Source organism: Pelophylax lessonae (genome assembly GCF_965119305.1).
Source record: "Pelophylax lessonae genome assembly, chromosome: 3".
Lineage (NCBI taxonomy): Eukaryota > Metazoa > Chordata > Amphibia > Anura > Ranidae > Pelophylax > Pelophylax lessonae.
The window spans coordinates 344,967,402-344,985,409 of record NC_138770.1 but is presented as its reverse complement, the minus strand read 5'-3'; the positions used below and the strand labels follow the sequence as shown (position 1 = coordinate 344,985,409).

The 18,008-nt window shown below is 43.0% G+C and overlaps 1 protein-coding gene across 1 annotated transcript in view; it reads left to right on the top strand.

The window, feature by feature from the left end:
* Positions 1-18,008, top strand: part of B3GAT2 (beta-1,3-glucuronyltransferase 2) — a 246,643-nt gene that overhangs the window by 227,599 nt on the left and 1,036 nt on the right. The window contains exon 3 of the mRNA XM_082249788.1: positions 17,784-17,932. Within this exon, the coding sequence (XP_082105914.1) occupies positions 17,784-17,932 (149 nt within the window). The remainder of the gene's footprint in view (positions 1-17,783; positions 17,933-18,008) is intronic.

The window sequence follows — 18,008 nt, the reverse complement described above, 5'->3', positions numbered from 1 at the left end:
AACCATTTCTGGGTGCCTTTTGACGTGTGCTTTGGGTTAATATCCTGCCGTAGGACCAATGACGTGACGGAGATCAAACTTTCTGACACTGGGCCCTACATTGCACCCAGAATTCTTTGGTAGTCTTCAGATTTCATAATGCCATGCACACGGGATAGATATCCAGTGCCTGAAGCAGCAAAGCAACCCCACAACATCAGTGAACCTCCACCATGTTTGACTGTAGGGACTGTATTATTTTCTTTAAAGACCTCATTTCTTTTTCTGAAAACAGTAGAATAATGGGCTTTATCAAAAAGCTGTAATTTTGTTTCGTCTGTCCACAGCACATTCTCCCAAAAAGATTTTGGCTTCCTCGGGTAAGATTTGGCAAACTCCAATCTTCTTTTTTATGTTTCTGTGTCAGAAGTGGGGTCCACCTGCGTCCCCTCCCATAGCGTCCCTTTTTATTCAGATGGTGACGCATAGTGCAGACTGACACTGTTGTCAGCTTGAATTTGTCTGGAAGTTGATCAAGGTTCTTTATACACCATTCAAACAATCCTTTGTTGCAATCTTTGATCTGTGTTTCTCTTTCGTCCACATCCAGGGAGATTAGCTACAGTGTCATGGGCTGTAAACTTCTTGACAATGTTGCGCACAGTGAAAACAGGAACATTATGGATCTCTGGAGATTGACTTGTAACCTTGAGATTGTCCATGCTTTTCCACATGTTTTTGTTCTCAAATCCTCAGACAATTCTTTGCTGCTCTCTCTTCTCCATGGTTCATGTGGCACACAGACAACAGAAAGGTTTTGAGTCAAGTTTGCACCATTTTAACTGGTTACTGGTGGGATTTCTATATTGTCAGCACCTATTGATACAGGTTTGTTTATTTACAAATTACATGAGTTTCACAAACTTGAAATACAGGTACTCCTTTTTTTGAGAAGGCGCCAATTATTTATGTCAATTTCTATTTTTGGATTTTTGCGTGGAATGCGTCAGGTTTTTGTGTCATACCAATACACACAAAATAATTAAACATGAGAATGCCTAAACATTTGTAATTATAACAATTTTCTGGGCGAAGTGGTGCATTATCTGACAGATGCAGGAGGAACCAAAATTTCTGGCCATCATTGTATGTGTACAGATATGTATGTCTTCCATGATGTCTTATGATTGTTAGGCTCATGACTTTATCAGTCACAATTATATTTGCATTATGTTTTGTTGTAGCTGTGTATTTTTGTGTATTTTCTTTTATGGTAACTTGCTGGAGGGTAGCCTTATCTGTCATGAGAAGCCTAACCTGAGCTATGGGCTTTTCATGTTTTTTTTGTCCTTTCAATACTTTGTATAAGCTTACATCAAAGTCCAAGTGCCACTTAGATGCCTTTTTTTTACATAACAGGTAACACCATACAGCCCTCACCAAATGCAGGCAATAAAGATCAATCTTAGGGTGAACCAGTGCTGGACACAACAAATGTGCCATCATGTGCTTATTAGGGTCAAAAGTAGAGCCAGCTTTGACTAAAAAAAGGTCATTGGTCTCATGGTCTTTCTGGAAAATTAAATGGGATTCCTAACAAGACAATTCTGAGTGCCTTGGAGACCCTTCTAACCAAAATGATTGCCACACAGAAGGCTACCTTATGGGATTTATTATTATTATACAGGATTTATATAGCGCCAACAGTTTGCGCAGCGCTTTACAATGTGAAGGAAGACAATACAGTTACAATACAGTTCAAAACAGGAGGAACTAGAGGGCCCTGCTCGTTAGAGCTTACAATCTAGAAGGGAGGGTCAAGTGAAACAAAAGGCAATAACTGTGGGGGATGGGTTGATGGAGAAAATGGAGGTACATTTGTTAGGGGTTGGTAGGATAGGCTTCTCTGAAGAGGAGGGTTTTCAGAGATCGCTTAAAAGCTAATAGAGTAGGGGATAATCAGACAGATAAGGGTAAGGAGTTCCATAGGATTGGAGAGGCTCTGGAAAAGTCCTGGAGGTGAGCATGGGAGGAGGTGATGAGTGAGCTAGAGAGCAGGAGGTTTTGAGAAGAACAAAGAGAGCGATTAGGTTGGTATTTTGAGATGAGGCTAGTGATGTAGCTGGAGGCTAGGCTGTGGATTGCTTTGTAAGATGTTGTTAGTATTTTGAATTTAATTCGTTGGGTGAGCGGAAGCCAGTGGAGGGCTTGACAGAGAGGAGCAGTGGACACTGAGCGATTGGTAAGGTGGATGAGTCTGGCGGCAGCATTCATGATGGATTGAAGGGGGGATAGCCTGTGTAAAGGTAAGCCAACGAGAAGGGAATTGCAGTAGTCGAGGCGCGAGATGACCAGGGAGTGAACTAGGAGTGTTGTTGTGTCTTTGGTTAGAAAGGGGCGTATTCTGGAGATGTTGCGAAGGCTGAGGCGGCAAGATTTGGACAGCGATTGGATGTGGGGTTTGAAGGAGAGTTCAGAGTCCAGGACAACACCTAAGACCTTGGCATGTGGGGATGGGCTGATGGTAATGCCGTTGATATTGACGGAGAAATCAGGGGAAGGGGCACGCGGTGGAGGAAAAATTATAAGCTCGGTTTTGGATGGATTGAGTTTGAGGAAGTGGTGTGACATCCAGACCGATATATCTGATAGTAAATTAGTGATACGTGAGGAGACTGAGGGAGAGAGCTGAGGAGTGGATAGGTAGATTTGGGTATGGTCAGCGTAGAGGTGGTATTGTAAGCCGTGGGAGGCTATCAACTGACCTAGAGAGGAGGTGTAGATTGAAAATAGGAGGGGTCCAAGAACAGAGCCTTGGGGGACTCCAACAGAGAAGGGAAGAGGAGAGGAGGAAGTAGAATTGTAGGTAACGCTAAAGGTGCGGTTAGATAAGTAGGAAGATAACCAGTGAAGAGTACAGTCACGGAGACGGAGGCATGGAGTTTTTTGAGGAGGAGGGGATGGTCAACCGTATCAAAGGCAGCAGAAAGGTCCAGAAGTAGGAGTACAGAATATTGTCCATTGGTTTTGGCCGTTAGCAGATCGTTTGTCAGCTTTAGGAGTGCAGTTTCAGTGGAGTGTTGAGGCCGAAATCCAGACTGAAGAGGATTAAGGAGGCTATTCTCGGCAAGGTGGTCGCACAGTCGGTTGTAGACTAGACGTTCGAGGAGTTTGGATGAAAAGGGGAGCAAGGAAATAGGGCGTAGGTTGTTCAGATCGGTTGGGTCCAGTGAGGGCTTTTTAAGTATGGGGCTGACTAGTGCATGTTTTAGAGAGTTGAGGAAGATGCCAGAAGAGAGGGAGAGATTGAGGAGGTGGGTTAGAGAGTGTAGAATAGGGCCAGAAGGTGACCGTAGCATTTGCGAGGGAACAGGATCCAGAGGGCAGGTTGTTAAGTGGACGTTAGCAAGTAGTTTAGCAACCTCGTCTGTAGTGGCGGGTTGAATGAGGGAAGTAATGATCGCACTTGTAGGCGTGAAGCATAAGGCATGGAGGAAGGTATCTAAACAGCAACAATCTCCTTATGAATTGTGTCAATCTTCTGTTTGAAGTGGTTGGCAATCTCCTGGGCAGTGAGTGAGTCAGTGGGAGGGGGTAGTGGAGGACGGAGCAGAGAGTCAAAGGTAGCGAAGAGTTGCCGGGGGCGTGATGACAGGCTGTTAATGAGAGTGATAAAATAGGTCTGTTTGGCAGTGTGGAGACTGGAATTGTATTTTTGGAGGGCGGATTTATATTGGTTGAAATCCTTCTGAGACCGAGTCTTACGCCATAGGCACTCAAGAGCACGGCTATGCTTTTTCAGACTTCTAGTGTTATCGGTTTGCCACGGTTGAAGGGGTCGGGGCCTGATTCGGTGTGTGGTGAGGGGGGCCAATGTGTCCAGGGAGGCTAAGAGTGAAGTGTTGTAGACAGAAGTGGCTAGGTTGGTGCAGGACATGGGTGCAATTTTGTCATAGAGGTGGCCGGTAGCAGAGTAGAGAAGAGAAGTGTTGAGATGGCGTAGGTTTCTGCGGGTAACTGTACCGTAGCTGGAGGGAGAGGAGGTGGAGTAGAGGGAGAGAGTCAAACTAATAAGGTAGTGATCAGAGAGAGGGAAAGGATTGTTGGAAAGGTTGTGCAGGGTGCATAGGTGGGAGAAAACAAGGTCAAGGATATTGCCTTCAGAGTGAGTAGAAGCATGTATCCATTGCTTCAGAGGTTAGATTGAGAAGTTTGGAAGTGGTAGGAGTGTTAGTATTAATAGGGATGTTGAAGTCGCCAAGAATGATTGTGGGGATTTCAGGGATAAGAGATTCAAGGAAATGTCCTGGATAGTTTCAAGCCTGCTACACTGCCAAAACTGGATTTAAAGCCCATAGCAAGAGTAGGGGCTGAACAGATGAGCAACACTTGCAACCTCTTGAATAAAGGTGGAAATCAATAATTTATAAGTAAGATGGTATTGTAAAAGAACGTGCAGGATAAACACCTAATCCTTAATGGTGCTATGGGAGAGAAATAGCACGGCCAACTGAAAAAGCCATGAGGGGAACTATGAAACCCACTGCAGTGAAAATAAGCCTTCCATGCAAAATTATATATCTTTCAGTAAGTAGGTTCATAAGCTGATAACTGAATCTGACAAGCTTCTGTCTCCTAGAACCTGAGTTTCAACAGCCAGGCTATCAAAGCCAGCGACCAAGAACCAGAATGGAAGATAGGTCCTTGGAATAGCTAATCGTTATTGGAATGTCTTCACTTCTGATCCTCCAAAAGGAGATGAGAAAAAAAATTCAGGAGGAATTCCCACCTTGATTATTGATATAAGCCACCACTGTGACACTGTTCAGTTGAATCCAGACCAAATAATCCATCAGAAAAGGGGCTCAATGGAGTAAAGATAGATTAATCCCTCACAACTCCAGATACTGATTGGAAGTTTTAAACCCTTTAGACAATCCTAAGACAGATGGTCTAGAACTATGCCCCAACCCAAAAGGCCGCAGTCTGTTGTACATTGTGACAATCTTGGAATATGAGGGGGGGGGGGGGATACACTTGCTGTCCGCAAATTATGAGGACACCAGAGATATTTTGGTTGGAGGATGTAATCGAACCATCTGGTCCATAGACCAACTGGATTTAACAGCAATAGTTGCTTTAACAGTTTAGTTTCAAGGTGCTCAAGTAGAATTGAGCAAATGGAACCACTTTGCATGTAGCTCTGCAGAGGAGATCATGTTGGAATGACAGTTGCCAAACATGACTGGCAGTTTTGCCAACTTCTCGGAGTAGGAAGACCTTGGCCTGAACCGTATCCAGGAGAAGGCCCAATTCCTCCAAGCAATGTGACAAAATCAGAGTTGACCTCTGAAAATTCAGGATTCATCTCAAGTTTTTTAAAAGGTCTGCACTGTGATGGACTCATTTGATTCCAAGTTTAGAGAGGTTTTTTTCACCCAGGACTAGATCATCCAGATATTCGATTGACTGGAATCACTCTGAGATGAAGGCAGAGAACTGGAGCAAAGACCTTTGAGAATACTCTGGGGGCCAAGACAAGGCAGATGGGATGGGCCAGAAACTGATAGTGATTGTTGCCCCCGGTAAACTGAAGAAATTGCTGACAATCTAGAAAGATGGGAATGTGTAAACATGCATCCATTGTGTTAACAGATGCAAATAAGTTTTTGCAAAGAAAAGGAGGAAAAACTGACCAAATAAGATAAGATTCAAATCTTATTAGGGTGAGCAGAAATACTGAAAGCCTTTAAATCCAAGAAAGGATTAAGGCCTTCTTTTAGTTTTGAAACTAATACAGAGGAGGAGGACGGAGGCAAAACTATTTTGTAACCAGTGGATACAAACTCCAGCACCCATGTATCGGCTATATGAGCTTCTAAAATCTCCACGAAGACCAACAGACACCCTCACCCCAACTGTGATGGAGCTATTGGGGGCCAACCTGTGATTTTATTGGCTTATCCTTACTTAGCAGATCCCGTCAAGTGGCAGACAGAGAGGTAAATTCCAACTTCCTGACAGTAGGGCCCCAAAAGGCTGGCGTTCTCTTTAGAAATTGTCAGGTCTTTAAGGTGAGAAACTGGAGGATCAACTTCAGGAGGAGACAAAATACCCCAGAAAGGGTTAAGCTCCTGGAACTAGGAATGGCTTCGGTGTTTCTGATCTTTGTAGATGCATTCATTGCACATAGGGGGGTGAGGAAACACCTTGGCCAAACCTCTTGGTCTATGAGAAACAAAAGCACTACAATGCAATCCTCCAAATTTAGGGTGGAATACAAGAAAATCAAGAAATTAATCATTCTTCTTTTGCTTTGATGAAACAGCCACCAACTGAAATTAGGCCAGGCAAGGAAGAGGAACAACTTCCTACAACAACTACTCCAGAGGATAACAAAATGGACTCAAAATGTTTGGGCATCTCTGCTTCAGATTCTGCTGGATAATGAAATGGTGGGTGTTTTAGTCCATTGTGATGAGAAGGAGCAACAAGAGTAAGATATGAAGTAGAAGATGCTCTTGAGGCGAGAAGGTATATGATATTACCACTAAGGCAGGCATTTCTGACTTAGATTTGTGAGACCTTAAATACCAAAGGCACAAGTGTCCAGCCCTACCTTGCACATATTGCATACAAGGTATTGAGTCAAAGATCTGTCTATAGCCCCAGGACAACCGATTGTCCATTTCATGTTAGATGTGTTGCTATTAAACAAAAGGGTGTGTGTACCCTTATGAAAGGTGCTGCCCAATTTCCCAGGAATACGCTTGGACCCACGCAGTCTACCAGGGTTAACTCAGGAAAGGCTCTGTGACCACTTATGAAAGGCTCTTTTGACTCACTTGGTGAGCAAGCAGAAGCTGCGACTTGTCAAAGCTGTGAACACAACCGCTGAGAAAACCATTTGCCTGAAGTTATGGAGGCTGTATCAAAGGTTTGCAGGGAGCAGAAAGAATGGAACGTTCATGGTAAAAATTGCCTCAGAGATGACTTCAGTATGAACTGTAGAGTGCAGAAGTGAGCACTGTGTACATTCGCCATGTCATGAAGTCAAACTACTCCCCTACTTAAAGTGGATCTTAAATTATTCACCCAGATTCTTGCAAGTCCCATTTAATTTTCCAGAAAGACCATGAGACCAATGACCTTTTTAGTCAAAGCTGGCTCTACTTTTGACCCTAATAAGCACATGATGGCACATTTGTTGTGTCCAGCACTGGTTCACCCTAAGATTGATCTTTATTGCCTGCATTTGGTGAGGGCTGTATGGTGTTACCTGTTACGTAAAAAAGGCATCTAAGTGGCACTTGGACTTTGATGTAAGCTTATACAAAGTATTGAAAGGACCACCGTTTTTCCCAGATGAGCCATTTCCATTTACTTCAACTTTCCCATTTTTTTAAAGTCACTGCCTGACGACACTTCGTACAATCATCCATTGACTATTTTTGAACACATCACTCAGATGTGCTTCTCTCCTTTACCTATAAACTACTGCTTACTGAAACTTTACACCCAATACTAAACTTTTGAGAAATCTGGGAGAAAGACCCAAAAATAGATGTCTGCTGCCGCTCACTCCAAAATCCTAACCCTATTGTACAAATCCTCCACTAGCAATAAGTACCAGGAATCTGGATATAAAATTATGGTATGATACCCTACAACATTACATTAATTGTACTCTTCTGTATCAGTTACTGGCATTGTGACAGGAGAGATACGCTACATATTTTGGTTGTGCTCTGCCGTTCAACCCTTTTGGAAGCAAGTCCATACTATTGTGTGGAAATTTACAGACATCCAGGTTCTCCATTATGCCAGCTTACTTTCTTTTACACCAATCTCCAATGCTGGAGCAGGTGTATAACCAAGTGTCTCACCACTGATTTCTTAATGCATCCGGACGGTATGAAAATTCCACAACTGTACCCTCTTTGTCACCGTTGTTTTCCTAGAGTTGAGGATATCTGGCACATGGAGAGCCTGACTAGTTCCTTAAAGGGTACAGAAGAGAAATTTATTTGGACATGTTTTTACATGGTTTAACTGGCTTGAGTACTCTTGCATGGCTGAATTTGAACGTATCTTTCTTGGCGGGCCAAGTGGGACCTCTGTTTACACAATAGTACAGTGCAAAGGAACTACTGTAGTTAAATAATGCCTGCTACACACTATGAGCGGGCTGAACGAGAAAAAAAAAAAAAAAAAAAAAAAAACGGAGTTAGCAAGGTGGTCTCTGTACTAACTATGCAATGTTAGTACAACGATCTCTTCCAGATTTCAAATACATAGCTTGATTCTACCAGTGGAAAGTCTAATTCAAGGGAAAAGTATAGCATACAATAACCATTTCCCGCAAACCGACGTAGCTCTGTGTCAGCTTGGAGAAGTGGTTGTACCGGGGTGATGCCTGCAGCTAGAGGCATCCTCGTCGCTCAGGACCTGCATGCTGTCCCTAGGGTTGATGGTATCGGCCTTCGAGGCGATACCCTTTGCTCAGTTTCACACACGGTTTCTTCAAGCGGAGATTCTGGCCAGGTGGGACAGACTACCTCAGTCCTTGGATCTGAGTGTCTCATTGAGTCGCCGGACCAGAATGGATCTGCTGTGGTGGCTTCAGTCCCCGGCTGTGTCAGAAGGAAAATCCTTCCGTCCGTTGTTGTGGACGGTGATTACCACGGATGCCAGCCTGTCGGGCTAGGGTGGAGTCCTGGGCAACCTGTCTGCCCAGGGCACTTGGTCGGGGGAGGAATCCTCCCTTCCGATCAACATATTGGAATTGAGAGCGATCAAACTCTGTCTCTTCCAGTGGTCGGATCGACTTCGGGCCGTCTGGTTCGGGTACAGACGGACAATGCTACCGCGGTGGCTTACATCAACCACCAAGGGGGCACCAGAAGTGCCCGGGCGGCCCGGGAGGTGACCGACATTCTGTCTTGGGCCGAGACTCATGTCCCGGCAATCTCAGCAGTTCACATTCTGGGTGTGGAGAATTGGCAGGCCGACTATCTGAACCGCCAGACCCTGGACCAGGGGGAATGGTCCCTGCACCCGGAGGTCTTCCAAATGCTGTGTGCGAAGTGGGGATCCCCGACGTGGATCTGTTCGCGTCTCGGCTAAACCACAAGGTGGAAAGGTTCGTGGCAAGAACGCGCGATCCTCTGGCAGACGCCTCGGATGCGTTGGTGGCCCCGTGGCATCAGTATCGTCTGATGTATGCCTTTCCTCTGATTCAGTTGTTGTCCAGGTTCCTTCGGAGGTTAGCCTCGGAACCACACTTGGTGATTCTGGTAGCGCCGGACTGGCCCCGCCGGTCCTGGTACGCCGACATTGTTCACCTGGCGGTAGCGCCTCCTTGGCGGCTGCCACTGCGGGAAGATCTACTGTCTCAGGGACCGATCTTCCATCCTGCTTTACAGTCGCTGGCTTTAACGGCCTGGCTGTTGAGACCCAGGTCCTGAGAGATAGGGGTCTCGCCCCTGAGGTCATTTCTACTCTAATCAAGGCTAGGAAAACCTTGTCTTGTAAAATCTATTACCGTACCTGGAAGGCTTATTTCGCCTGGTGTGAGTCCAGGGGGTTCTCCCCTCGCTCGTACACGGTGTCGAGAGTGTTGGCCTTCCTCCAGACTGGTGTGGACCAGCGCCTAGCGCTGGCCACGATAAAGGGCCAGGTGTCTGCACTGGCTATTCTTTTCCAACGTCCTGTGGCGTCTCTTTCTTTAATTCGCACCTTCATTCAAGGTGTGCGACATTTGGCTCCTCCTAGGAGGGAGCCTTTACCTCCATGGGACTTGAACTTGGTTCTGTCCGTGTTACAGCGTGCTCCCTTTGAAAACATCCGGGAGATATCGTTGCCTCTGCTGTCTAAGAAGGTTGCCTTTTTAGTGGCGATCACTTCGGCTCGCAGAGTGTCTGAGCTGGCGGCGTTGTCTTGCCGCTCTCCCTACTTGGTGATCCACAAGGATAAGGTGGTCTTGCGACCTCATTCGTCTTTTCTTCCTAAGGTGGTCTCTGAGTTCCACCTTAATGAGGACATTGTCCTGCCTTCGCTTTGTACGAAGCCTAAGCATCCTAAGGAGGTTGCATTGCATTCCTTGGATGTTGTCAGGGCGATCAGGGTTTACCTGTCCTCTACGGAGTCCTTTCGGAAGATGGATTCCCTCTTTGTCCTTCCTGAGGGACCTCGGAAAGGGCATGGCTGCGTCTGCAGTGACCATTGCCAAATGGATCAGACAGACCATTGAACAGGCCTATGCTTTGAAGGAACGGGTTCCACCCTTCCCTGCTAAGGCGCACTCTACCAGATCTTTGAGTGCATCCTGGGCCTGTTGGCATCGTGCCTCGGTGGCGCAGGTGTGCAAGGCTGCGACTTGGTCGTCGGTGCACACCTTTTCCAAATTCTATGAGGTGGATGTTCTGGCATCAGCTGATGCCTCCTTTGGCCGCAAAGTTCTCACTGCGGCAGTGCCATGAAGGACCCTTGTGTTTTTTTGTGGGTCCCTGGCTGTTGGGTTATCCCCTGGGTCATTTGCTTTCCTGGGCTGTTGCTCCTGTTGAGCCTTGTTTTCTGTTGCCCAGAAGGTTCTCTTACTGTGCGTGTAAGGTTCCTTTCTCTGATGTGGGTACTGCGTTGCCTTTTTTTCTACGGTTGCGTCTCCCACCCCTCATGTCTACACTGCTTTGGGACATCCCAATAGTGATGACTTAGAGGAGGCGGCGACTGACTGAGGACGTAAGAGAAAACTGAATTTTTCTAAAAACTTACCTGTAAAATTCCTTTCTCCGAGTCCTCCGACAGTCGCCGCCCCTGCCCCTCTTTTGGGGTTTTCTTGTACACTTACTGCTATGCTACCAAACTGAGTTGGGAGTGATCACTGAAGGGGGGTATTGACCAGTGGGACAGCCCCCATGGGTGTGTCTATGCAAATGCTTTTGTTCTTTTGACTAAGTCTTATGCCTAGCTACTCCTGCGGAGCGGAAGTCAATACCCAATAGTGATGACTTAGAGGAGGCGGCGACTGTCAGAGGACTCAGAGAAAGGAATTTTACAGGTAAGATTTTACAAAAATTCTGTTTTTTTCCAAGAAAATAGCGTTTGAAAGACCACTACGCAAATACCGCGTGACAAAAAATATTGCAATGATCGCCATTTTAATCTCCAGAGTAATTTTCTAGCTAAAAATACAGATTTTAACTTGTAAACCACATGTGTGAAATGGGATCGGTCCAGAAGTGGTTAAAGAGACAGCCATTATTTGTAGGACATGACGCACAACTAAGCAGGTGGGAGGGCTTAGATTCTAGTGGGCTGCCTTTCAGTTTTCTATGTGCCTAGTGTCCTTCTCTTCTGTAGGCAGCAATATGCCCACCTGGTAAGATAATATCCTTAAAGCTATGTCCCATATTTCGTTCACAGGCTTACATTTCGTTTTTCGTCAAGAAATAAAATAGCAAACATATCGTAACCCCACATTTCAAATTTTAAAAAATAAAATTTAATTGTGCAACACAGCTTATAATAGGCCTCCTAAGTTCTATGAAGGTGTCCATAGATTTACATTTATATCTGTCCCTTATTTGGAAATTCAGGGTTTCAAATTATATACACCCTCTCTCCTTGTGGTAAAGGGGGTTGAGGCAATCTGTTGAGGCCTGGTTTAAAATGTAGAACAAAATAAAAACAGAATAGAAGAATAAAAAACACAAAGCCTGTAGAAATAAAGCTGCATGAAACATAAGGAAGGAGAGCCCTGCTTATCCATCAGGATAGCTACCTCCACACAAAGACACAGCAATACATTGTAAGCTAGTAATGGTTTAAAGATCAGCTGCAGGGAGACAACAGGAAGCACTGGTTATTGGTAGTTTGTTATTTGCTTGCCTTTTTTGGGTACAATTTCCAGAATTTAGGTCCTCTTTAAGAAAGGAAAACTGTAATAGACCTTGTGCCATTATAAAGAAACATAACAAATGCTTAACTCTCAGAGGAAAGTGCTACAAATACTGCTGCGCTAAAGTGTGCTTTTAAAAAGGAAACCATAGTTTATTTACAGAATTGCCACATTTTGAGTAAATATCCCAGGGCATACCTAAATGGAATTTCTCAGACTTTAGTGTTTTAATATTTGTCGTGCCTTTAATGTATCTTATTCAAAGGGGTTGATTTACTAAAAAACAAACCAGCTGTTCACTTTAGAGAAGTTGCAATTTGGAAGGGAATTCTTCCCAGTTAATTGCATAGTGGCATTTCGCTACATTTTCTAAGAAAAACTGTTTTTGCTAGAATTTGGATGATCAAAACCAGCAGAGATTCCCCTTGAACCAAGTTCTAGGAAAAAGTACCCTGTAAAGTGAACAGACAATTTGCCTTCAGTAAATCAACCCCACAGTTTTTCCGTTTTATTTTTACTTATTTCAGGTACTTTTATAGCACCGTCAATGTATGCAGCACTTTACATATACAGTGTACATTCACATCAGTCCCTACCCTCAAGGGGCTTACAATCTAAGGTCAATAACTCACATTCATACATTCACATACTGGGGCCAATTTAGACAGGAGACAATTAACCTACCAGCTTGTTTTAGAGAGTGTGGGAGGAAACCGGAATACCCACGCAGGCACAGGGAGAACATGCACGGTTTTAACCACTAATGCCCCGGAGGATTTGGCTGCTCAAAGACCAGGGCCTATTTTGCGATTCGGCACTGCATAAATTTAACGGACAATTGCGCGGTCGTGGGATGCTGTACCCAAATGAAATTTACGTCCTTTTTTTTCCCACAAACAGAGCTTTCTTTTGATGGTATTTGATCACCTGTGCAATTTTTACTTTTTGCGCTATAAACAAAAAAAGTGACAATTTTGAAAAAATAATATTTTTCACATTTTTTTATATGAAATTCCCCCCAAAAAAATGTAAAAATCAAATTTTTTTTACATTTTAGGCCAATTTGTTTTTCTGCTACATACTTTTGGTGAAAAAAATCCCAATAAGCGTATTTTGATGGTTTGCGCAAAAGTTATTGCGTTTACTAACTACGGGAAAGATTTATGTAATTTTCATTGTTTTTTTTAAACTAGTAATGGCGGCGATCTGCGATTTTTTTGCGGGACTGCGACATTGCGGCAGACAGATCGGACCCTTGACTGACATTTTTGACACTTTTGGGGGTACCAGTGACATTACTACAGTAATCAGTGCTATAAATATGCACTGTTACTGTAAAAATGACACTGGCAGGGAAGGGGTTAACTTTATTGGTAAACAGTGGTATAAATGTATCCCTAGGGGCGTGGCTTGTGATGTAACCACAGAGACATACGATCCTACATAGCAGGATCGTACAGTCTCTGCAGTTACACCAGGGAGAATGACAGGCGGCTTTGTTTACATTAGCCGCCTGCCTTTCTCCCTCTCCTGCGGGAGATCGCGAGTGGCCGGCAGACATCGGAGCCGCCGTTCACTCGATCGGGGATGTTAGTGAACGAGCGGGGGAAGGAGCACACCTCCGGCGGCGTGCGTCCTACGCCGCTTTGCCCAGTAGGGGCTGACCGCCGCAGTAAATAGTGGTGCGGCGGTCGGCAAGTGGTTAAACCACTTCCCACCCATGGGAGGTCATATGAGGTCTTTGGGTTTAGGTGATGATATCTGAAAGATGCCTGCAGCTACAGGCATCATTCAGATATCTGTTTTCAGCTGGTGATTTCCTCTAATGTAAAATCCCCCCTAGCAGCTATACAGCCACGGGATTGCTTTTACCCCATCTTTGTTGCCCTCCGGTGCCTTCCCAGATTCTCCCCTGTGATTGAGAGGCCAAAAATTACAATCTGGGGGCGGTGCCAAATTAACAGAGCTAACCATTAACAGGATGGTCCCCGACCAGCTCTATGAACCTGGGTGGCCTAACGCGACGTCATGACCTCACTTCTGGCACTGTCAGATGTAAACACTGTCAGTTTTTTTCTTTTACCTAGAAAGCAGAGATTTTTTTTTTTTTTCATCTCATGCTTTTCAGGGTAGAGGAGATATCTGGGTTCTCACTGTCTCCATTAAGAGAGGACTTGTCATGCCTTATTTCTATTACAAGGGATGTTTACATTTCTTGTAATAGGAATGAAAGTTAGACATTTTTTTTTTTTTTTGTAAAAGGAATAGTGTAATAAGGTAAAATCGTTTCTGTCCCCTCGTGCTCGCACTCAGAAGTGAATGCATATGTAGGTTGTGCTTGCATATGTAAATGGCATTCAAACCACACGAGGTTTTGCTGTAAACGTTAGAGGGAGAGCAATAATTCTAGCACAAGACCTCCTCTAACTCTAAACTGTAAAAAATGTTTAAAACGTAGCCAAAAGAGATTTTTAAACACCGAAGTTCAGCGCCATTCCCGAGTGTGCGCAATTTTAAAGTGCGACATGCTTGATATTTATTTACATGACTGAACATCTTTCACATTATACACAAAAATTAGGGTAAATATTGTTTTGTACAAAGTTTTTTTTTTTTAATTCATGAAAGTGTTTTTTTCTTTTTTTTTTAAATAGCGTTTAAAAAATTGCTGTGCAAATTCTGTGTGAAATAAGTTGCAACGATTGCCATTTTATTTGCAAGGGTCTCTGCTATATATATATATATATATATATATATATATATATATATATATATATATAATGTTTGGGGGTTCTGATTAATTTTCTAGCAAAAAAATTATGATTTTTACATGTAGGAGAGGAATGCCAAAATTGACTCCGTACTGAAGTGGTTAATCAGCCTGAGCTGAACCATAACATAATTTTCCAAGAATATAGTTAATACATTACAATAATTGTGTTGTGGTTCACAAAAAAATCCACTATACGTATCAAAACAAATGTAGCCCATGTTTCATTAACCACTTAAGCCCCGGAGGATTTGGCTGCTAAAGGACCAGGGGTTTTTTTGCGATTTTTTACTGCGTGACTTTAACGGACAATTGCACGGTCGTGCGACGCTGTACCTAAACGAATTTGACGTCCTTTTTTTCCCACAAACAGAGCTTTCTTTTGGTGGTATTTGATCACCTGTGCGATTTTTTGATCACGCGCTATAAACAAAAAAAGAGCGTAAATTTTGCAAAAATAACAATATTTTTCACATTTTTTTATATGAAATTCCCCCCAAAAAAAAGTAAAAATCAAAATTTTTTAACATTTTTCGGCCAATTTGTTTTATGCTACCTATGTTTGGTAAAAAAAATCGCAAAAAGCGTATTTTGATTGGTTTGCGCAAAAGTTATCGCGTTTACTAACAAAGGGAAAGATTTTTGTCATTTTTGGTGTTTTTTTTTTTAACGCGTAATGGCGGCGATCTGCGATTTTTTTTTCGGTACTGCGACATTGCGGCGGACAGATCGGACCCTTGACTGACATTTTTGACACTTTTGGGGTTACCAGTGACATTACTGCAGTAATCAGTGCTATACATATGCACTGTTACTGCAAAAATGACACTGGCAGGGAAGGGGTTAACTTTATTGGACAGGGAGGGGTTAAGTGTGTCCTAGGGGCGTGATTCTAACTGTGTAGGGACATTCCTATTGGTGTAAAAGCAAAGATCAACCGTTCTACATAGTAGAACGGTCAGATCTTCACTTTTACACAGGGAGAACTGACAGGCAGCTTGTTTACACAAGCTGCTCTGTCTTTCTCCCTTCACAGGAGCGATCGCAGTGTGACTGGCGGACATCGAGTCCGCCGGTCACACGCACTGACTTGTCTGTGAACGAGCCGCGGCGGGCGCGCGCCTCGGCGGGCGCGCGCCCGCCCGCGATAGGCTCGCAAGTCAGTGACAGGCGAGTGACGTACCGATACGTCACTCTGCCTGGCCGGGGCTGACCGCCGCAGTATATAGTCGTGCGGCGGTCGGCAACCGGTTAAGCAAATTTCAATTAAAAACAATGTTTTGTTTTCCCTGAAGCTAACCAGTTACAAATTAACATTTTGAAATTCTTTACTATGATGTTAATTTTGACCTTACAATAACTTGCACAACTTGGGTAGGACAGCATTACCTTGAGAATATTAGCATTGATAAAATGATGCAGTTGTAACAGTGCTTACTGCTTTTGCACACATTGACATAACTGGGTATAAAAGTATAGACCAGCAATGAGGGAAAAGACTTACTTTCAACTTTCTCTGTAAGTTAAGATGTGAATACTGACCATACTAAGCATTTCAGGCCATCCAAATTTGGTAACTTTTGTAACTGCACTCAGCATTATACCTGTATAAATTTCACTGAACTCTTCAATTTAGTCCTAGAATTTTGAAAGTTACAGCAGTTGGCACATTATCCTACATATCTGTGAATATGAATGGATTGGAAAATGGATTGGAATATGTGCGCCAATGGTTTCCCAATTGAGATACTGTTGCTATGCCTAGTTTATGTGGCAATCGTTTATTGCTAGCCACTGTTCTATAAACATGGTAAAAAAAAAAAAACTCCTAAATAACTCACCTAAAGGTTAAAGGGTAACTCTACTTTCATGGGAAAAAATAGTGGATAAAAAAAATTACACCAAATACAATTGCTATACAAACCATATTGTAATTAAATGTCCTTAAAAATCCTTTTAAAACTGTAGTGTTGTAAGTTTCTTACATTATGTACACTGTTTGTGTAGGGAACGCCTCCAGAAATGTTACTTCCGGTTTGTATGATTGGTTTAAAGATAAATGCATGGTTTAATTTTCCAAGAGGTGTGCATTAAGTCAGACTATAGGCACCCCAGTTTGTGTGTGAAATACTCCCAAAGTGTTAATTTCTTCTAAAAGGATTCAGACCCTGCAACTTTCCTCAGTGGAACACTGCAAGTATATCAGCGGATTGATAATGAAAAAGTCACTCCCATTCAGATATATTTTGCACACTGGCACAAAGAGCTTTTTTTTTTTATTCAGGGCAGAAATTGGTAGAAACCTGCAACAAAGTTTAAGAATCTTGCAATGTACAATTGATCACCCAGAGGGAATTTTTTGGTCAACAATGTGGTTACTCTTTAAAGTGTATGTATAGCAAAACTTTATTTTTTAGTTTTGGATAGACTGGAGACAGGTTAGTAAGCCTGCCAAACCCTTATTGCAGTCTATGACCCTGTTAGGGGGATTCCCTATTTCTATTTGCTCTGATGACCATTGTCACTGAGACAGAAATTGATACTTGAGGTAATTGTAGCCGTATTGGTGCACTTGCGACATAAACAATTGAGTACTATCCGTGATACTTTTTTTTATTTGCACTACCATTCAATTTTTTAGGACAGGCTTTCGGGGTATGTACAGTTATAGCCTTAGCAAAAGGCGAGGGTAAATTTTTGAATGAGGGCACTTGTTTCTGTAACAACTAAGATAGGAATTCCCTTCACTTACTAGATAAGCCTATTCAATTCATGTTGCATTGCATTTCTGCACACAAGTTTTTGCCCTGCACTACTCTATCCAAAAAAAAAAAGTTTTGACTATACACAGATTTTATTATACGTTTTATGTTTACCTTCCGTTTCATTTTTCTTTTTAAACTGAAGATAAAAAAATTCTCCTCATTAAAGAAATATTCTTCTGTCAAGTTTTCCCAGCTGGAGATGATGCTTACCGTTCTTTATATTTACCCAGGTGCCCTAAAAGGCCCCTGATATACCACATGTCCCTTTTGGTGACATTGCCTATAATAGATTTTCACACTATCCTTTTTGAAGGTGACTTTTTTTTTTAACAAACCATAAAAATATCTTCTTATCTTTGTTGTGTTCCAGGATTTTCTGTCAGCCTTCAAGTGATTCTTTCAAGCCCCAAAGCAGTATTTAAACGCCGAGGTTCTCAGCCAGGAATGCAAGAATCTGATTTTTTAAAGCAGATTACCAAGGTGGAAGAACTTGAGCCAAAAGCCGACAACTGCACAAAGGTAAAACCTCCAAATGCGACATCAGAATTTTATTTTTTCATAGATACCTTGTTCATCATAGTTTATGCATTTCTAC